Source organism: Lepidochelys kempii, chromosome 10 (assembly GCF_965140265.1).
Source record: "Lepidochelys kempii isolate rLepKem1 chromosome 10, rLepKem1.hap2, whole genome shotgun sequence".
Classification (NCBI taxonomy): Eukaryota; Metazoa; Chordata; order Testudines; family Cheloniidae; genus Lepidochelys; species Lepidochelys kempii.
The window spans coordinates 32,730,586-32,752,301 of record NC_133265.1 but is presented as its reverse complement, the minus strand read 5'-3'; the positions used below and the strand labels follow the sequence as shown (position 1 = coordinate 32,752,301).

The following is a 21,716-nucleotide window of genomic DNA, read 5'->3' as shown; positions in this document are numbered from 1 at the left end:
CCCCTCACACTTGTGCTGGTTGGGTAGTCAGCAAGGCTCTGCTAGGTCCTTTAAGGCTGTCAGCTCTGTGAGCTCTGATGAAAGGACCAGAGATGATGGGAAGATAAAGTGACATCAAGTATTGCATCAGCCAGCCCCCATAGAGCTGGAGAGAGCCAATGCTCAGGTTATACTTGCCCAGGAAGGGGGGGTAGTATGACTTCCACATAAGATGCCATTTCCCCCCTTCAGCTACATGGGTGGGGAGAGGCAAAAATAGGAGCAGCACCAAGGGATGTGCTTGGATCAGCAGCAGTGAGATGCTTGTCAGTACAACCCCCTTAATGCAGCCATCCAGAAAGTGTGTTTGAGGGGGACAAGGGGCAAGAAGAGGGTGAACTATGAATCTTACTGACCCCCAGGAGAAAGACCTGCTGATGAGACAGAAGAGCTGCTACGCAGACAGCCCTGACAGTGCAGAGAACACTACCAGGTGCCACTGTCAATGGGAAGTAGTGCAAGTCACTTCAACCAAAATTCATAGGTGTGCAGGATTGTGCTGACTCTTGGCAGGGCTCTCCCCAGCCACTTTCTGAAAGGAAATGGCTGTTCCAGCAATGGGGTCACTGAAGCCCCTCAGCAATGCTCTCTGCTAGGGCTGACTGGGGCAAAGCTTGTCTGGGAGGATGGCCCAGCTAACTCACCCAGCACTCTAAGGAGAACAGGTGCTTTTTGCCTTTGACACCTGTGTTTATGGAGCACACTGCAGCATGGTTGCCGTTGGCAAGAGCAGCAGTTTAAATCCAGACTTATACTTGAAAACAAGCAGGAGAATCACAAAAGAAAAAATCATTTTAATTAAAGACATTTAGAGAGACAGGCTGACTGTGGCAGCAATATGCTCTTCAATAAATAACAGGGCAGGAGGGGTGGTGTGACTGACAAGCTGTTGCAATGAGGACAGAGTTCATACAGGGGCATCGCAGGTAGGACAAGTAGCTTGTCTCCTCTTGCTGGAGTACTGGTAGTTAGCATAGACAACAGCTATGGGTACAAAAACAGTTGGAAGAGTTCAAACCCAGACCCATGGGAAAAAACATTCTGTATTGTACAGCTATTTCAGAGAGATAGTAAAGTGCAAGGAACACAAACCCCATGCACACTGAAGCATATTTAGCAACTAAATCCTCAGGCACAGGTGTACACACTTAAAAAAATGAGCTACTGGGGGGGAGGGGGGAGATACAAAACCAGTTACTACAAATTAGGTTAAGATGCCTTGAGAGAAACCAAAGCCTCTCCCTCTGGATGTGAGGAAATGGAATCTGCCTGGAGCCACTAGATGAAGGGTCATTTACATTGGAAAATTCACAGTCCTAAATACTACAGTGTAGGATACATGATTGAAAGCTCAAACAGAGCACCTGGCAAAGTCTGCTTGGGCAGGGAGCCGGGCTTGAATAGGTGCCCCTGTAATTTCACAGCTGGGAGCCTCCATACAGCATTACCAGGAACAGTTTCAACTGACAAATCCTTTCAGCCAGAGGCCTTGGCCAAAGCAGATTGGCAATGGCTGCTCTGCCTGGGAAGATCTCACTGGCACAGAAGGGAGAGCTCAGGATTTTTCCCACTAGGGACCCAACTCATTTACAGTGGGAAGAACCAACAAGCCCCATCTAAAAACATGTTGAGAATAAAGCCATCTGTCACACAATGACTGTGAATGGCAAGGCCTCTCCAGGAAGGGTCTGTAATAGGAGTTCAAGCCAATCAGACCCTGTCCCTCTGAGTACCTCTACGGCAGCCCCAAAACGGAAGGATTGTTGGTGATTTTACTGGCAGCTAGAGAATCTGTTCCTCTGTGGCGCATGTTAATGCAGCAGCTGCACCAACAACAGACTGATCACTCCCTATTTTGGTTCCTGTGTGTACAAGAGCAGGCTAACTCAGCCATGTGGCCCTGCACTTCATTAGCACACACAAATTAAAAATGCAATACTAGGACATGTGCATGGGGATAGGACAAGGGAGTGAACAAGGAGGTTCCACAGGGTAACTGCCCCTCCCTAGGAAAAGCCCATCAGTCCTAGGATGCCCACATTTCCTCCACTTCCTGCACACAGAAGCTAGAGAGGCCCAACCAGGAGCAGTACAAGTCTTATGGCAGGCAGGGGGAAGGCTAGATGGCACCCATTCCTAACTACACAGAAAGCAGGTTGCCAGTGAGAAGCAGATTCAGTCTATTACAGACATCTCTGGTCCCCTCACCCTCTTAGCTCCCATACCACCAACAGCACAGGTCCAACAGGGGAAGCAGGATGGCGTTTCCTGACTAGAATACAGATGGGCACTGAAGGGAGAGGAAATCTCAGGCTGCTGTAAATCAGCCAGAGTCTGGAGACCTGGGCTGGGCAGATCAGAGGGATGTACCCCACAAGGGCTGCAGCCCTTAACATCCCATGTGGCCCAGCAGCTGAGTGCATAATGAATACTGGGTTAGAACTTCTTTACACTGAAAACATTTGCTAAAAGTTTCTGTTGGATGATTACGAAACAGTTCTTCCTCCCTCGCCCGCCCCCCATACAGAGCACACTGGTATCCATACCAGGCAGGTGGGCCAGGGAGACAAGAAAAACAAGGTGACAGGAGAACAAGGCTGACAAGTTCTCTGGGGAGGTGTCAGCCCATCCCAAGGAAACAGGCTTGGTTCAGAGTAGCCCTTTAAAAAAACCACTTCTAAGCAGCTTAACTGTCATGCTGGATCTAAGACATTTCAGTGTCAGGAGAGGACTGTCATCTTGCCCAGCCTGCTGGGTGGGGTGGCCCTGGCTGCAAAGCATGGAGTGCACATACACATACAGAGATTCCATTCCTTCCTGGGAGACAACTTTGCAAGAGAAGGGCTCCCCAGCCAAAAGACCTGAAAGATGTAAGGTACATGCACAAAAATGAAGCAGAGCTGGTGGGGTAGGAGGGCTGATTCTCAGTCTGAATGGGTGAAGATCATCCCATTGCAGGACCTGGTGAGATCACTGCATGGCACTGGCTAGATCTCCCCTCCTCACAGAGAATGGGGGAAGTTTGCCCATAAAACTCTGGTCCCAGCCCATGCTGGTCAGTCACTGCCCTCTTTCTCAGGCAGGGGCTCTACCTGCCACACTGCACTGAATTAGACACACAATGACGACTGTGCAGCCCCAACACCAACCCATTCTCCAGCTTTCCCCAGAGGCCCTCTCCCTTCGAGTCATTAGCCTCCTTCAGCCCACATGATCTACACCAAGTGAAGCATCCATTTTGAAGCTCAGACATTTCCCCACTGCACAGCAGCAGTTTGTGCATCTGTACCAGCTCCACAAAAGGAATTTTCCTGCTAAAATCCCAGCTGTTCTTACGCATTATAGCTAGAATGCTTTGACTGAGAAACAATCTATTCCAGCAATATAACAAATGAAGCTGAGCATGTCCTGCTGAGCTGGGAAATGAACAACACCTTCAATAATGATCCCCACTGCTGCCTCAAGGGAAGACACACAGTGGCATCCCAGGGCCTGATTGAAGAAACTTCCTGGGCTTGGCTCCAACCCACATGGGACAGGGTTAAGAGTGCAAGCTGTATCTGCAGCACACATTCTGTATTTAAAAAACGGGCTTCTCAGAGCCTCCTGAAGGGGGGTGCCAACACTGCCCTTTATTTGGGATTCTGGCAGTGCCAGGCAGAGGCCCCTGACAAGACAGATGCTATTCTCACCCTATTTAGATAGCAGCTGGCATGGTAATAGCAAGGGGATAGTTATCCTCTACAGTTAGACATTGACTTGTCTTTAAGTGACATCTGGAGAGCTAGTTCTTCCAGCAGATTTAAGTTACTTTAAGCAACTTTGTGCTGTAAGACCCCATCACTCCCTGTCTCAATAGTAACCTCCTAGATACCTGCCACCCACACTGCCAGCAGCAGGAGACAACACACCAACTTTAGTTCAAGACTTCCTCTGCCAACTCCCAGTTTCAAAGTGGGTACATGAACAGTGGGGACAGGGGTGCAGAGCCAAGGGAGCACAGCCTCCGCCAGGGGAAGAAGGGGCTTGTTGACCATTGCTGGAAGGAGGCCAGGCATTTACCAACAGTGTATGCTTTGCTCCTATTTGCTCCGTTCTAAATGCTCCCACTAGCAGAGCTGAGGGACAGCACTATTCTAATGTCCTGCTTGCACTCAGGTGCCACTCCTGTGGCTATGGGATCTTTTTGCACATTAATTTAATACGTGGGGAGGGTCTGGGGCCTTCTGCCTATTGGGGAGGTCAATGTCTGGCAAGCTCCACATGGGGAGACAAGTGTCCTGCACAAGTCTTGTACAAACAAAGCAAGCATTTCACTATTGACAGTCACATTGCAGCCTCCTCAGGGACTTCAATACCAGACTCCTGGCAAAGACGCAGGGAGGCTGCCCATCCCCTGCACATCTCTCATGGCCTGCAGTCTCTACAAACACAAGAGGGGCAGCAGCTAATTTACTTCAAAAGCAGCAATCTGTGCACAAATCTCATTCCTAGAGAGCCTGCGGGAGATTAACTTAGGTTCCAATGGTGACAAGGTAAGGGAATGGAGATGTCTCACTCTCTTTCCTCAGGGGCTCCAACTACAGGAATAACTCTATACATCTCCCCCACTCATATCCTGGTGAGCTCTAGCTCACACTCAAGGCAGAAGGATCTATACAGTATATATATATTTCACTATGAAACAGTAATTTCAATCCCTGTCTTCTACTTTGGAGCATCGTGAATCAGACACTTCTTTTTAAGTCATGGGGTGATGACTATCTCTGGGCATCTCAGCAGCAATTTCCTTCCTGTGAGTGGTCAGGAGTGTTACCAGCAGCAACACAGACTCCTCAGCAGGAGCACGGGAGCCCAAGAGAAATGTGCCCCATTTCCATTGGGCCTTGGACTAAGAGGACATGGCCCAGCCCTGGCCCTCTGATGTATTGTGTGGGTTCTAACATGGTTGATCAGTGCATGTTGATTGCCTTATTGTACATTCCTGTCATTAGCTATGCTATGGCAAAGCAGATGACTGCATCCTTGTCCATCTCATGTACAACTATGTGCATCTACGTGAGTACTGGCCAAAAGCAAGGGGAGAGGGAGAGGAGGGGAGGAGTAACACACAGAGCTGTAATAGGAAGGGCCACTTGCCTACAGCACAGTGACACCCCTTATAAGACAGTAATGACTGTCAATCCACACAAGATGCCTTGGGACTCTGGCAAGAAGATGGCAAATCAGGGCTACAGCAAGTCAAGCATACGGTCTGCCAAATCTCAGTCAATCCACCGCTGAGTGGTCAATTTTAAGAGGCTGGGTTGTTGATAGGAAGCCCGCATAACTGGAATCAGTGCAGAGCCAGATGATTCAGGAGATAAAGGGAAGAATGATCCTATTAAAGACAAGAGAACAGCTGTCTGAAAACCATGGAAGGGACAGGACAGACATTGTGCTTACAGTCTAAGACGCCGGGGCTTTGCGCATTTAAGCCAGTGGGAGGAGAATGGGGAGTTTGCTATTCTGATTTCCAGACCCTGTGGAACTGGGGGGGCAGTCTCAAATGCTCAGGGCCCAGCTGAGGTGCTCTAAAAGCTCAAGGAAAGGGGTCACCAGCAGCAGATTGCTTTTAACAACATTCACTGGGCTCAAATAAATTACATCACATTAACTCTCGGGGGTGGGGGGGCGGAGGAAATCAGGGCCTTAAGTCAATAGGCATTCTGCCATCAACTGTAGCAGGAGCAAAGTCAAAAACAAAAGAGGCAAGATTATTAAATAGTTGCCAGTTTACAGCCCTGCACAGAATCATAGAATCATAGAATATCAGGGTTGGAAGGGACCCCAGAAGGTCATCTAGTCCAACCCCCTGCTCAAAGCAGGACCAATTCCCAGTTAAATCATCCCAGCCAGGGCTTTGTCAAGCCTGACCTTAAAAACCTCTAAGGAAGGAGATTCTACCACCTCCCTAGGTAACGCATTCCAGTGTTTCACCACCCTCTTTAGTGAAAAAGTTTTTCCTAATATCCAATCTAAACCTCCCCCACTGCAACTTGAGACCAGAGGGATCCCAGGGTGCAGCTCTCTCAGAAGCTGGGCTCTAGCCGTTTCCAAGAGGCTGAATTGTATGCTGAGCCGCACAGTCTATGTTGCAGTGACCCTTGCTTTAGGCATCTTGCCTCATATGCCCCAGACGCTTCAGTGGAGCGATTATGCCACTGACTTGTTGCAGTGCAGTGCTCCAGAGAGAAGGTAAACCCCATTCTCACAGCTCCCTACCTCTCGCTTTGCTGTCACCATCTGACTGTGTCACGTTGCCCGGCTGTATTCAATACCACTCTTTGCGGAAATGCCAGACCATGGCAGCAGGCTGCGGAGGAGACTCTGGGCTTGGCGGTATATCCGGTGAGGAATCGAACATGGGCTCAGGCTGGCGAGCGTTGAGCCAATGTGCTGTAGGTAGTCAGTGAGCCTCAGTTAAGGAGAAGAGGGATATTTACAGTGAAATGTAAGAAACAACCTAAAACACTGTATTGACAGCAGCCCGTAGGACAGTAATAGGCAATGAGAGCTAAGCCATGCAAAGCAGCACTGGCCAGCTACCTGCCCTTCATATCTAACTGCTCAGGTACAAATAAGCAGGTCTGTACTGCACAGTAAGAGGAGGACACTTGGGGAACATTCCTTGTAATTTGCCCAGGAAATGCTTTAGCTGAATAACCACTAGTGTCCCTTTCACTCCACAGCACTCCAGCTGCTGGAGCCATGGCCCGTCTGACAGCAGAGACATTTTGATTGCTCAGATACAACCACGTTACCATAAAGAGTTAGGGAGAAGGGACTTCTTTATGCTCCACCGAGACTGACTGACCTGAAGTATATCCTATAATTTAGTTTGTCATCTCTGTTCTGTACCCACTCTGCCTCCCTCAGGAGAGTGTGGATCCTTAGAGCCGTTCAGAAGTGTGGAGTAAGACAGGTCACTGAATAGCATGCGTCCAGCTGCATTTGGAGCCCACCACACCATTAGCGTTGTGAAGGCTCCACTCTGCATGACCTACGATGGTTAGCAAGTTTCTGATATACCCAACAAAAGGGCAGACATTGCCTGACTTCTCTGGACAGGAGGAAAAGAGCTCACTAGCCCTTCATTTCTGAGACTTGACTTCAAGTCCCCAGACATGTCAGCAGCGAAACCATTTGGAAGGCACCGGGTGGAAGCCACCACACAATGGAGCAGTCTCTGCTCAAGCGGAAGCCAAGACCGGATCAGAAGATGATGCTGTAGGTTGGGATTAAGGCTTTGGATACTAAGTGTTGCTAGCACAGCTGTGTCAGCTAGGAGCATGTGGGGTGGGAAATCACACCCCCTAGCCAGCACAGCAATGTTGGCAACCCCCCAGTGTAGACACAACTATGCTGACTGAAGGGTGCTTCTGCTCCCCGATCATCATTAGCTATGCTGACAGAACAACTGTTGGTTTGTGCTCCATCTCCACCAGGGGGCTCTGCTGACACAGCTATGCCAGCAAAGCCTATGTACTGTACAAAGGAGTACTTGTGGCACCTTAGAGGTTAACAAATTTATTAGAGCATAAGCTTTCGTGAATTTGTTAACCTCTAAGGTGCCACAAGTACTCCTTTTCTTTTTGCGGATACAGACTAACACAGCTGCTACTCTGAAAACTATGTACTGTACAGGAGTCCTTAGATACATTGACAGAGCCATGTGGGGAGCCCAGGACTGGAATAGCAGGGCAGGAACTGCAGGTCTTGCCTCAGGTGCAATCAGCAGAGCTGTGCTGAGGGAGTTTTGCACAGTGCCCATCCACACCACACCTAGTCCTAGCTAAACAGTTGCATTACCATCAGTCACCCAATGTAGACAAGATATACATCTCTAACCTCACAAGAGACATGTACTGTTCTACTGAACGGATCCCACAGCACCCTTGAGGAAGTCCGGCACAAACATGCCAGAGACAAATCCAAATCTCTTCTGGAAAGCAAGGAATCCAGTTCAGTGAAGCCTACCCTTAAATTGGGATGAGTCACCAAATGCAAACAGACTTGCTTTGCAGGATTTGTTTTACTCCAAATACCATGTGTCTGGTTATCTCGCTCTGCAGCTAATCAAATCCAAGGTAAAGGATATAAGATTGTCCAAGGAGGATGTCCGCCATTGATGTATAGAACGTAGGTGAAGCCGTCTTTGAGGACCCCTCTGATAGAATAATAATAGGGCAGGTAGTGGTGCTGTCTAAAGTCTCTATTTTCATAGAAGTTAATTGCTGTATTGTTGGTGGTGAGGACATGCAAGTAGATGGCTTTACAGTGGTCTTGGGCAGTTGTCGATATATGATCCTTCAAGCTTTCAAGTAAGAGGGAACCTATCAAAGGAAGGAAGAACAGCATTACACAGAGCAGCAGCGCTCTCACTGGGACAGGGTGGAGAGTGCAGCCAAGCCTCTGCACGCACCATCACTGCCTCTGAACAAAGCTCCTAGATTAAGTTCCCTGTAAGCTGCGTGGCCACGCAGCAGGCTCTCAAGGGCCGTGCAGGTAGGCGGGGAGAGGCGCCCCTCCCCCAGCCCCGAGCTCCTGAGGCCACAGCCCTCACCCCCTGCACACCAACCCTCAGCCCCACCTCCAAGCCCCCTCCCACACTCTGAACCCCTTGGCCCTTCCTCCACCACACATCAACTCCATATTGGTGTACATAAGAAAATTCATTCTGCACATGGATGTAAAAAAATTAGAGGGAACACTGCTCCTAGATCTTTCCTCATTCTCATTCACCCTTTTCAGAACAGCCAGCAGAACCTGGGTTGGGTGGTCTTAATAAGCTCCTTCCTCTCTACAATACTGGGCTTCAGAAAACTCAAGGCTGTATAGGGTGGGAGCGGTCCCTCCTAAAAGCCATTGATTGGTGGGAGTCTGCAGGGCTGGATTTAGACTGTAACAAGGTTTACACATGCAGCTGTGGCCCCCACAGTTATGAGCATTCCAGGCACAAGGACTTACCAGCAATAGCCCACTGCCAGCCAAACAGCTACTCCCATTGGGCTGGCAAGGTGGTTGCTGGAACCATTTAGTTTTAGAATGGCTGACCTGTCACCTTGACTAGCAGCAGCTAGGTCACAGGAGTACATTCAGTGTTCTAGAGAGACAAGGCGGGTGATGTGATATCTTTTATTGGACTAATTTCTGCTGGTGGAAGGGACAAGCTCTTGAGCTACACAGAGCTCTTCTTCAGGTCTGAACACTCAGTGTTTTAAAGTCATTTTGAAATTGTAAAGAGCAAAATGCAACTGACAAACAGGTCACATGCACTTGTCTTGCTAAACTCTAATTAAAAGATAAGGGAGGGCTTTAGCTCTCCATCAGCTCCTGGGAGTTTGGCTCCAGCCATCTAGAATCTTTCATCTGGCACTTGTCAGTGAAGGGGCACAGTGCATGCACTTGGCCTTGGGAGACTAGGTCTGGAGGTTCATCTGAGCAGTCAGTACCGTGTGGTGGACCCAGCTTTATGTGTCTTCACACACGCCTCTAATGTTGAATATCTAGCCTCACACACTAAGAGGCTCCTTTGACCTGAAGTGGCTTCTACTGGTTCTGTACCCCTAAATGCCCCAAGTCTCATATGAACAGCCCAGGATACAGTCAAGGGGCACAGCTTCCATGCATGACTTCCAGTGTGAATCTGGGATGGCCACATTACAATAACTGAACAAAACACATTTGCCCAAGTTAAGCTATTGTTAACTTCTCCCAGTAGAGGTACCACTGGGCAATGGTAAAGACATGATTCACTAGCAGACGTCCTAACACATGAACCTCATTTGTGCTACGGTTTTACAATCCATGTGTAAAGAACCACATAGTGAATGGGATTTTTCAGAAGTGCCCAAGTAGTTTAGGAGCACAAGTCTCATTGAAAGTCAGGAGTTGTACCCCTACGCCATGTAGGTGCTTCTGAAAATCCCTACCCAGTACATAACGTTACCCCCTCTGCCTAAGTACAAGGCCAGCTAAGGAGGCTGATATAAAACAAGAGGTCTCTTCTGGTCCTAAACAACAGGTCATCCAGTCCAGCCCCTAGCACTGAGGTAGAATTAAAACAAACTAGATATCAGCAATACAGAACCTGGTTTTGGGAATTCAATGTGGAAGAGTATTTAAATATAGAAGCTGCATGGTAATTTCTCTTCTGTGTACCTGGAAAGATAAGTACTGCATTGCTAAGATTTTGCACACTTTCCCACCCATCCCAGGAAATCTAAATGAGTAATAAAATAAGAGCAGTTCAATTCTCAACAGTTTATTGCACTTTTCTGTATCCCACGCTCCATCCCGTTCCTTTCTAGGTGCGGGAGAAGAAAGAACCAGAAACGGAAGCCATGTAGAATCTGCTACAGAAATCAGAGCTACAATAAAGGTGGAAAATGCCTGGAGCAAAAAGTCTCCTGCATGAAAGGTTTTGCTCTTACAATCATAGAATATATCAGGGTTGGAAGGGACCTCAGGAGGTCAACTAGACCAACCCCCTGCTCAAAGCAGGACAAGTCCCCAATTTTTGCCCCAGATCCCTAAATGGTCCCCTCAAAAGGATTGAGCTCACAACCCTGGGTTTAGCAGGCCAATGCTCAAACCACTGAGCTATCCCTCCCCCTTCCTCTTGAGTGGAAATGGAAGAGCTCTTGGATAAGAAAAGAAGGGCTCTCAAAACATCAATCCCTCAAACGTCGTTATGTAGTTCTGGAACATTTCAATGTACTAGTCTGTAATAGCTATCTAATCCTGAACGCTGATCCAAGGCGATGGATGGACTTTAGAGAGGGTCTTTCAGAAAAATGTGTTCCTAAATTCTGTCCCAATTTAATAAGTGCAAGAAATGTTGACTTTAACGGAGAAACTCCAGCAAGATGCACCAACCAGCTGGGGCATCTGAAGGTGACTCAGAGACCTCCTTATGAAAACAGGAGATCCCTCCCTTTACCAACTTCCCTGAATTCCGTTCTCCGGATAACCTAGAGTTTGTCCCAAGACAGCGCTTGAACCAAGGCTTCAGTTTGGTGCTCTCCCACACAGACACAACCCAGATCATTTCTATGGCATATCATATCAGCCTGGGTCTGCAGATGTGAGCACTCAGGGGAGGACAATTATAATCCTATCTACTGTGACAAAGTTCCTTCTCTACCTTGGTGGGTCTTGCGCTTATTGGCGGATTTGCTCACCTCAGAGATTCACGGCAGCCCTCAGTTTGGCTGTTTTCGTGAACCCATAGTCCAGGTCAACTCCTTTTGTGTCTGATCAGGAGTTGGCCCGCCCTCTACTCCGGGTTCCAGCCCAGGGCCTGTGAAATGCAGCTGTCTAGAGTGCCTCCTGGAACAGCTGTGAGACAGCTACAACTCCCTGGGCTACTTTCCCATGGCCTCCTCCCAACACCTTCTTTATCCTCAACATAAGACCTTCCTCCTGGAGTCTGATAATGCTTGTACTCCTCAGTTCTCCAGCAGTATGCCTTCTCACTCTCAGCTCCTAGTGCCTCTTGCTCCCAGCTCCTCACACGCACACCGCACTAACTGGAGTGACAGCCTTTTTAAACCAAGTGTCCTGATTAGCCTTAATTAATTCTAGCAGCTTCCCAATTGGCTACAGGTGTCCTAATTAGCCTGCCTACCTTAATTAGTTCTAGAAAGTTCCTGAGTGTTCTGGAATAGTCCCTGTTATCTTACCCAGGGAAAAGGGACCTGCTTAAGCTGGAACTAACGTATCTACCTTCGACCACTCTCTTATAGCCATCTGGCCTGACTCTGTCACACTACTGAACAGGTCAAATAAATCAAGTCAAGTCTAACATGGTCCCAGCTGCACGACACCTTAACGTGGTCACTGCTTTCAGACTTGGCATGGGTCCCAGCTGCTAGTGTCTGAATGGCACATTTCTTTCTATGAATTGGATGCTTAAGGACAAGGATGGTACATGCTCTCACACCAGAAAACCATACTAACCTGTTCTGTAAGTGCTGTTCTTCGAGATGCGTTGCACATCTCCACTCCACTCTTGATGTGCGTCCCCCATGCACAGTTGTCAGAAATTTTTCCCTCAGTAATACCCATCAAGGAGGCATGAGTGCCCTCTGTTGCCATGCATCACTGCACAAAGGTATAAACTGTGGAGCCGACCACAAACCCCATCAGTTCCTTCTTGCTGGAAAAGTCTGATGCAGAGGGATGGGAGGGCGGGATGTAGAATGGACATGTAGAACATCTCAAAAGAGCAACAGTTATGGAACAGGTGACAGTTTTTTCTTTTAGCAATTGACCATGTGAATACTCTTGGTGGCTCACAACTCAGGAAATCAGGAGGGCAGATTAGAGAGTCTATCTGAACAAGCACTGGAGGACAACTCACCCAAATATGGCAGAATGCTGAGTGATGGCATAATGGGATGCAAACATGTGCATTGAAGACCATGTTGCCACCCTACAAATGCTTGGAACTTGAACAAGGAAGGTCACAGAGAATGCTTGCAATCTTGTCAAATATGCCATCACTCCATTTGGCAGCATGTCAGCCAAGTCACAGCACAAGCAAATACAGGAGGCTAACTGAGACAAAATCCACTGACAAGAGAGTGGGAGGCTCTTCATCCTGTCTGTGACCACCACAAACAGCTGGGAAGACAAATGGAACTGCTTGGATCTGCTGAGTTAGAATGCCGACACTCTCCTGACATCCAGAGTGTGCAGCTGTTCCCCATCTTTATTCAAGAGGGACTTCGAGGAGAAGGAAGGCAGGTAAATCACTTGGTTGACGTGGAAGTTAGAAACTCAATTTTGACTCAAACTTTGGATGAGGACGTGGGTAAACTGTCTTAAGGCTTAAAAGGAGCCCCATAAGTTTTGACAACACCAAGTTTAAGTCCCACGGAGAAACAGGATCTTGTACCTGAGGATACAACTGTTCCAGGCCATTCTTTTTTTCTAAAAAGATGTCAATAAGATTTTTGAAAGTGATCACCAACTTGACAGGGGAAAGGAGAGCGAGCTGCTAGGTGGACTTTGATAGAATTAAACAGTCAACTCTTGCTGTTTTAGGTACAGATACGCCAAGATATGCTGGATTCGGCCAAATTCTAGATTGTCAATACCAGACAGAGAAACGGTTCCACTTCGAGAGGTAACTAGATCTAGTAGGTGGTTTCCTACTATTTAAAAGCACATCCTGAACCTCTTTTGAGTACTACTCCTCCCTAGAGTCTGACCATGGGCCATCAAGGTTGTTAAATGAAGTGCCTGCAGGTTTGGGTGGAGCAGGGGACCATGATCTTGAGATACTAGCTCTGGGGCCAATGGAAGTGATATCAGAGCTTCCACTGAAAGGGATAGGAGGGTGGAGAGCCAGTGCTGCTGAGGCCAAGCTGGGGCTATAAACATGAATCGAGCATGGGCCAGTCTGATTTTTAGCAACCCTCTGTGAAGGAGTGGAACTGTTGGGAAAGCATACAGGAGCTTGCCTGTCCAGGGCAAAGAAAAGTGTCCATGAGGGAACCCAGACTGTGATCTCGCTGGCACTTCCTGTTTGTTCTCGTTGCAAATGGGCCTGCTTGCAATGTGAACAAATTCCCACAGCTTGAAAATGAATCTGGCTACATCTAAACAGAAAGACCACTTGTGTTGAGTTGTAAATGACCTGTGTGTGTGGCTGCATTGCTTTTTGACAGAGCAGGGACAAGTGGCCCCCTCCCTGGCTGCTGAGTTAGAACACTACCACTGTTCTCTGAAAATGAGCAGGCTTTTCCCCTTGACATGGTGTAGGAGAGCTATCCGACTGGTGTCAGGCTTTCAACTCCCTGACGTTTATGTGCAGAGTCAAGTCCTTTGTGGACCATAACCCTCGCATTTGCAGGGAACCCAGATGAGCTGCTCAACACCCAAGGCAGACACGTCTATCACCAACATCAGTGGCAGCTGAGGGTGGACAAACGAACACCTAGGTATACGTTGACAGGGTTTGTTCCCCAATCTACAAGGTAAAATATGAGAAGGCACCCTCACCAAGATGTTTAGAGGGCAATGGCTTGGCAAGAATATGGAAGACAGCCAATTTTGTAGATGCCCGAGACGTAAGTCTGTCACACCAGATTATACAAGTGCAAGAGGCCATATGCCTAAGAAGCCTCATACAATTAAGTGAGTGAACCTTGAGATCTAAAACAATGGAACAAATTGTCTGAAACTTTGACCTTGGAATGAAAACTCTGGCTTGAGCGGAGCCCAATAATGTTATTGTAAATTCTATCCTCTCCCCAGTTCAGAGGATAGACATCTGAGTTGATCAACAGACCCAATGCATTGAAAGTTGACTGGATACAAACTACTCTGAACTGCACCTGAAACCGCCTTTCACAAACCAGTCATCCAGGTAAAGACAGACTTGTACTTCTTACTCCTGCGGGAATTCTGCGCCACCACACCTGTGCAGAATTTATGTCCCCTGCAGATTTCTTGGTTTCTCCACAGAAAAATGATTTTCTGGCAGGTAAGCAAAGGGAAGCCACAAAAGCAGTCACGTGACCCTCCCCAGCAGTATGTTTCGGGTGCCCAGGGCAGCCAGTAGAGAGGTAAATCACCATGGGGCAGGGGTGGAACTGGGGAAGACATGGCTGGTGGTTCCTACCCTGCGCTGGACTCAGCTGCTAGTCCCGGCTGGGCTGGGCGGGACGGGACTTCCTCTTCCCCTGCATGGCATCCAGGGTTGGATCAGATCCAGCCCCAGGATTTCTCCCCTGGCTGCAGGAAGCTCTGCAAACTCCCCCCTCCACGCTTCTTGTGCCCATTGCTCCTCAGCTGCAGGGGGAGCGATCACTCTACAGGGAGCTGCGCCCCCATCCGTCCAAACCCCATGAATCCAGACCCCCTCATACCCAGAAACCCCCCTGCACCTGGACCACCCTGACAAGCCACCCGCACCCCCACCTTACCGAGCCCCAACCCCACTGAGCCCTATTCCCCCAGCATCTGGACCCCCCACTGAGCCCTATTCCCCCACACCCAGACCCTCCTACTGAGCTCCAACCACCTTCACCTGGACCCCCCTGCAGAGTCCCATTACCGTTGCACCCAGAACCCCACAACAAGCTGCTGTGCATCCAGATCCTCCCCGCACCCGGATCCCCCACTGAGCTGCCCACATCCAGATTGCCCCACACAGAACCCTCTTAACCCACATCTGGATTTCCCCTACGCTAAGCCCCTCCACTCTTGGATCCTGCCTGCCTACCCACACCTGGTGCACCTGGATGGAGGGGCAAGGCTCTGGGGTGTTTCTGGGGCAGGCCCGGTCCTTGTGCTGTGTCAGGGTTGGGTGCAGCCTCACTGCTGAGTCAGTGTCCCGAGAGTGGGGAGCTGCACAGTGATCTCCCACCTCTGTGCAGCCAGCGGCCTGTGCTCCCCAATACCATGCTGTAGCTTCCACATTTATTTGACAAATAAAATTTTTGAAAATGCTGCGGTGCAGACTGCCCTCAGGAGTAACTCCTAACTTTCGCAGGAAGGCACACATTTTGTAAAAATCCAGGAAGCTGATGACAGGGCTAAGAGGCAGCACCATGAACTGGCAATTAGACTGGTTTATAGGAACCTGAGATACTTCCTGTGGCCTTGATAAATCACCACATAGAAATACGTGTCCTTTAAGTTGAGCGTGACATTCCAGCCTACAGGGCAGGGATAATGGAAACCGGTGTGACCATGCAAAATTATCTTTTTTAGAGATCTTTTGAATTGCCAGAGGTCTAAAAATATGAGACCTCCCTTTGCTTTTGGGATTAGGAAATAGCAGGAATAAAACCCTGTTCCTTTGACATTCGGGAACCTCTTCTATGGCTTCCACGCAAAAGAAAGATTGCACTTCCTGGAAGAGGAGTTCCTTGTGAGAGTGGTCCCTGAAGAGGGATGGGGAGGGAGGGTGGGAAGGAGGGGAAGAAACAAAATGAAGAGAGTGTTCCCACTTCCAAGTCACTTAAGACCCATTGGGCCAAAGTAATTCAAGACCAAGCACTGAGGAAGTGTCTGTTAGGTCCTGGCAAGGTTCAAGAGTAGGGTATCGATGGAACTGCTGAGGATGAAAGTGTTTCCTTGACGGGTCAAAAGTATACATACCAAGGAATTCAGAGTCACCTTGGAGCTGTGAAGTTTATAACCTGTCTGCATCAGGAAGAGGGATGACCCTTCAAATGGCAGGTCTTGAATAGTCTGCTGTACTTCTTAGGCCAACCCCAAAGAGTACATGAGCACCAGTGCATGATGATGGCAGAGGCCAGAGTCCTAGCAGCCACTTCAGCTGCATCTAAACTATCCTGAAGTGAAGTTATCATCACTAACTTCCCCTCATTCACCTGCGAAAGGAACTCTTGTTTAGCATCCTCCCACAGCTTGTCCCTAAATTTCAGTACACAGTTCCAGGTGTTAGAATCATATCACCCTAACAAAGCCTGCTGGTTGGTGATTCTAAGCTGTAACCCCACCGTAGAACACATTTTTCTACCAAATAAGTCAAGCTTTTTGGCGTCCTTCAACTTAGGGACAGCCGCCTGCTGCCCCAGCGTTCCCTCTTGTTGGTAGCTGAGACAACAAAGGATCCAGGAGAGGGTTGGGAATAAAAATGCTGGAAGCCTTGAGAGAGAACACAATACCTATCCTCCGCTTGTTTTTACGTGGGAGGGGAGCAGCAAGACACTGCAGTTGGGAGACAAGAGTCAGAAGATTAAGAATAACCTTCTCCTGACACCTGCTGAAGATTAGTGTCAAGAAACCAGAGATAACTGAAGAGAAGCCATCACCACCATCTTTCCTCGATGGTACTGACAGGTAAGAGGTCTGGGATACAGGAGGTTGATGTGGTGCTAGGTGCTGCACCATGGAGCCTGATGATCTGCCAGTACCATAGAAACAATCTCCTGCACCTTTGGGGACACTGGCACCAACAAGCTCAACAAGTTCCTTGTTCCTACACATGTGTCTGTCATGGATGGTAATGGAATTGTCTTTAACTGGTGCACAAGAGACAAAAACTTTGGGCCCCAGATTCAATCGTGCCTGCCCTGCAGCCAGAGTTGATGGTGCTCTCTTGGCTGATGAATGAGAGGTGGAGTGCTTCACTTTTTATTGCACTCTATTTGACCCTTTGTCCCCTTGCTTGATGGACTTGGGAACTGATGATCTTCCTGTCCCAGCAGCCTCCGTGGAAGCCTTGTTTCTTCCCAGGCACCAGAGAAAGCAAGGAGTGCTAGGACTAATCCAACATTGGAGGTACGCTTCTCACAGAAGCCAAAGTGCTCAGCACCCTCCCCCAACCAGGAAGACTCTTAAGGTCGTTTCAGAGCAGCCTACATCAAAAGAAACTTCAATCTGGCTTCTCTATCTTTCTTGCTCCTTGCCTTGAAGTCCTTACAAATTTGACACCAACCCCTAATGTGAGACTCACCCAGACACTTTAAACAACTTGAGTGCAGGTCACTCATGAGCATCGATTTAGAACATGAAAGACAGGCCTTGAAGCTCAGTGACTGAGGCATTCCTTGGTCCCAACAGTGGAACCCCATATTGGGGAACCAAGAAAGTAGTAAACTTTGGTTAGTGCAAGTTCTAACACTAAAACCCATGCAAACAGGTAACTATAACATGCTGAGAGTACTTGTTAAAGCAAGACAAATACATTCCAACAACTGTCATGGGCAGTAAGAAAGAACTGAAGTGGGCTGGGGCAGCTCCCCACTTTATACCTGCATGTAGTGGCGAGTGACAGCAGGGGGAGCTTGAGCTGTCCCAACAGATACTGCTGAGGGAAAATTTTTCCACCAGCTATGCACACTTCCCAAGAGTGGAATACACATGTGCAAATCACTTGAAGAAAAAGTATTTTATCTGGCCTTGAAGCATACATTCTGCCACATCAAAGGGGTAAGACATTTGTTACTTTAGGATTTCCCCATGGCAGTGAAATTGTTGTGCTGTAGCTGGGGTTCAAACTGATCACTGCACTCACTTGATGGACATATTCTGATCCACATTATGATGTTATTTCTTGAATCCCCCTTGTTTCCTCTCCCTCTTTTTTTTTTTTTTTAAAACAGCTGGAGATGTCATCACACATTTGCAACCTCCGAGGCCTGTAGTTCTCCCTCACAGCACAACACAGGCATGGTATGATCAATGGCGGTGCCCACTCCCCACCCCTCATCATTATCAGCATGCCTCAACCCCGTCCTGGAGGGACCAGCTTCATGGGCTTGAGGAGTTCTGTTTCCATGGCCACTCAGTCCACAGCAGATCTGCTGGCACTGCTAGCAAGTTTGACAGTTATGACGGTGTTTTCAGCATGGTCAGCTATCCACTGGGAATTGGACTGAGATCCACTTACTCTTTTCAGAGGCCACTGAACAGCAACCAGATGGTATGGACTCTCAATCACTCTGTATATGCAACAGCGGGCTACTGTGATGTAATCTGTATCCCATTTCCAATTCTGTGAGACATGACAAGTTCTATACAAGCTTAGCGTACAAGCTAGTCTCTGAAGTGGGCAGAGTCAAGGCATTCTTAGTTCTATAACCTTCACCCACATACCAAACATGAGTCACGAGGGATAAATAAACCACACAATGGATTGGTGCTCAGCAACAGACATAGAAAAGCTATTTAGAATGTTCTTACCTATTCCATGTTTTCTAAATTCTTTCACCACTCCTAGACTTAAAATGTAAGCAACTTGAGTATCGACCGCAAAATTGGAAGCTAGAATATCCCCATCCTGAGCAGAGACATGACAAAGCATTTAGTAGGATACAGGTGTATAGCACAGTGTATAATGTAAAAACAAAAGCAAGCATCAATTTACAGAAGAGTTTTCTTATACCAGGTGCCTTTATGGAGCTGTTGGAAATGGGGAGATAAACACAGCCCCCTAAATGGAGGAAAAGGAAAGAACCTATTTGGGCTGGGGGAGGGGTTTCTGCTATTTTCATATTTCTTGCCAGTTGGGGGATAGTAATCATTAAGTTCCTTTAATGTCCTCCACAGTTAACTGTTAACTAAACACGCTTGTTTCATGTTTAGTCGTTTACTGAAAGGTGTTAAATGGCATTGTGGGGTTCCACATTTGAGTGTCCAGATCAAACGTCAGCAGTTTACCAGCTAGAATGTGCTTTTTCTGCCAACCTGCATAAGAACGGCCCTATTGGGTCAGACCAGTGGTCTATCTAGCCCAGTATCCTGTCTTCCGACAGTGGTGATCCATGCCCTGTCATCCGCTCCCAGCTTCTGCAAACAGACTCTAGGCTTTGAGTCAAACTGGGATCCTCTCTTACACATCAATAGTAATACAAATGTTCTACAGGCCATGTTATGCCCTCAGCAACATCACAGCCTTCAATGGGATTTGCACAGGTGTAACCAACTGGAGCTTAGTAAAATGAACTGCTGGTGGTGCACAATAAAAGATCCTGAAAAATGTAGTCTTTTGACTTCTCTCCTTGCCTGGCTACTCATGTGAGAAATGGGCCCCAGAGCAGGTAATCATTTGGGGGTATACGCACATCTTATTTTAGACTATGGCTTGCCTACCTCTTTATGCACCTTTGTTCTGCTCTTTATTTCAGCTACTATCATTCCCACAATGGTGCCTCTGTAGGTGGCTCCAAGGGAAAAGAACTTCTTGTTGGAAGTGATGTCCTGATACCATGAGTCAGGGTACCTGGGAAGAAAAACGAACAATACCCATGAATGCTTAGGGGGACACACAGCATTTCAAATTGAGCCATGAGCCTGCAGTCAGGCCACCCTGTGGAATCTGTCAGGGTTACAGCATAAGCTGGGCCAGAATAAGACTTCAGTGGGAGACCTGCAATAAACACTCAGATGCTGAAGGAAGTAGTTGGTAGTCTAGTAGGCAGCACTCTTCTACAAGAGTCAATAGATATGCAAGCTAGGAAGCTTTGCTGATGGAGGGAGTCTCTTCTGGATGGAGTTAAAACTAAGGCCTCCGCATGTAATCATTAAAGATCTGTTGGCACTTTTTGTAAGGGTGTGAGTGTTGACCCAGGTGTCTGGAGTACATCCCAGCTTGGCTAATTTCATTCTATGCTACCAGTAACCCATCTGACAAGTATTCCCTTAATGGGGTGGGGGGAGAAAAGCAGCCCTCTCCAAGATTTCCCCCCTTTATTACAAAGCTCCTTGTAAGATGCCCACAGTTCCCTTGGTGAGGGCTTTGACATTCTTTAGGATGTTGGTGCTGAAGAAACGAGAGTTTATCTGTTTCTGCTGTTCATTCTCAAGACCCCCTGAATACTGATGGACCATTGGCAGTGTTGTATAGGTGACATAGGACTGGACAGGCAGTGGGTGATGGTCAGGACTGAAGTACATTAGCACGTGGGGCAGCTGTCACAGTACCTGCCTATGCTCTCAGCTCCGCACTTTCACACCAATTGTTTATAGACCGTCTCTCTACGCGCCCCCTCCACCCGCCGCAGGACTGTTACATACTCTATTGGGAACCAGTCACCGCAGAGCTGTTTCACTACATCTATGTCATCGTGGCAGAGAAGACGCAGGTTTATGTCACTAACTGCAGTTGGGGGCACCTCCTCTGTCATTCACACCTGCGAAGGAAAAGGAAGCATATTAAGAAGGATGCACCTGAAAGCTTCAGGTTTGAGACCTGTTAGTATCTGGAATAAAGGCAACACTGGGGCTAGGGGGAGTCTTCACTGCCAGGCAAGTCATTCTTAGGCCAATCTGAATCTGCACAGCACGGGGAGATAAAAATAATGATTTTTTTAAAAATGGATTTTTTCATTTAAATTACAAGTTTTTCTTTTAAAAATAAATCTGTTTAAAATTAAATCTGAAGTTAGTACAAAATATGTTAATTAAAAAATAAATACTTGACTTCATGAGCCTTCATAAAAAAAAAAGCTTTGGGTTAAAGACTGCTTTTCTAAATAAAGACAGAATTAGGAGGGAAAACATTCAAATTTGGAGGTCACACTTTATAACTATGGCACAATAGGTCATGTACTGTATTAGGAGCTTGAGCCTGTGGGAGATCCAGGCCTGTGCTACTGGATTCAAGAGACTTGCAAAGTCATCACAGGCTTTGAGACCTGGCCTCTAACTCCAGGAGACACCATCCTGTATCTCATCACGATCATCTGCTGAGCCCACCTGGGTGATCTCATGTTCCTGTGTTATAGCTTCTCCTTACCTGAGCTGTGATTGGCTCAGTTCTCAAATTATTAGTATTTATGATTCCACCCATCATGGATACTTACTCTAGTTATAGTGTACCCGCCTAAATGGCAAAAAAAAAAAAAACCCATCAAATCCAGTGTAAAGGCTCTATCTATTTAATTGTAAAACAACATGTTTTAACAATTCTCAACCAATAAGCACCTTTCTTTAGAAAATAAAGAAGTACAAAAGGAAATATTGATTTAAGTCAGGGGCGGGCAAACTTTTTGGCCTGGGGGCCACATCGGGGTTGCGAAACTGTATGGAGGGCTGGGTAGGGAAGGCTGTGCCACCGCAAACAGCCTGGCCCCCACCCCCTCCCACTTCCTGGCCCCTGACTGCCCCCCTCAGAACCACCGACCCATCCAACCCCTCCTGCTCCTTGT

General features: G+C 47.8%; 1 protein-coding gene across 5 annotated transcripts in view; it reads right to left on the bottom strand.

The window, feature by feature from the left end:
• Positions 1–813: 813 nt before the first annotated feature.
• Positions 814–21,716, bottom strand: part of NAA60 (N-alpha-acetyltransferase 60, NatF catalytic subunit) — a 44,341-nt gene continuing 23,438 nt past the window's right edge. For 3 of the 5 annotated variants that reach the window (XM_073362731.1, XM_073362733.1, XM_073362732.1), the window contains exons 2-7: positions 20,584–20,699; positions 19,660–19,789; positions 18,751–18,847; positions 8,180–8,414; positions 6,304–6,490; positions 814–5,419 (exon numbers count right to left, since the gene is read on the bottom strand). In XM_073362731.1, the coding sequence (XP_073218832.1) occupies positions 6,334–6,490; positions 8,180–8,414; positions 18,751–18,847; positions 19,660–19,789; positions 20,584–20,693 (729 nt within the window). In that variant the 5' untranslated portion in view covers positions 20,694–20,699 and the 3' untranslated portion in view covers positions 814–5,419; positions 6,304–6,333. Of the gene's footprint in view, positions 5,420–6,303; positions 6,491–8,179; positions 8,415–18,750; positions 18,848–19,659; positions 19,790–20,490; positions 20,700–20,736; positions 20,761–21,716 lie in introns of those variants that run through there. The other 2 variants (XM_073362735.1, XM_073362734.1) reach the window with 2 other exon arrangements.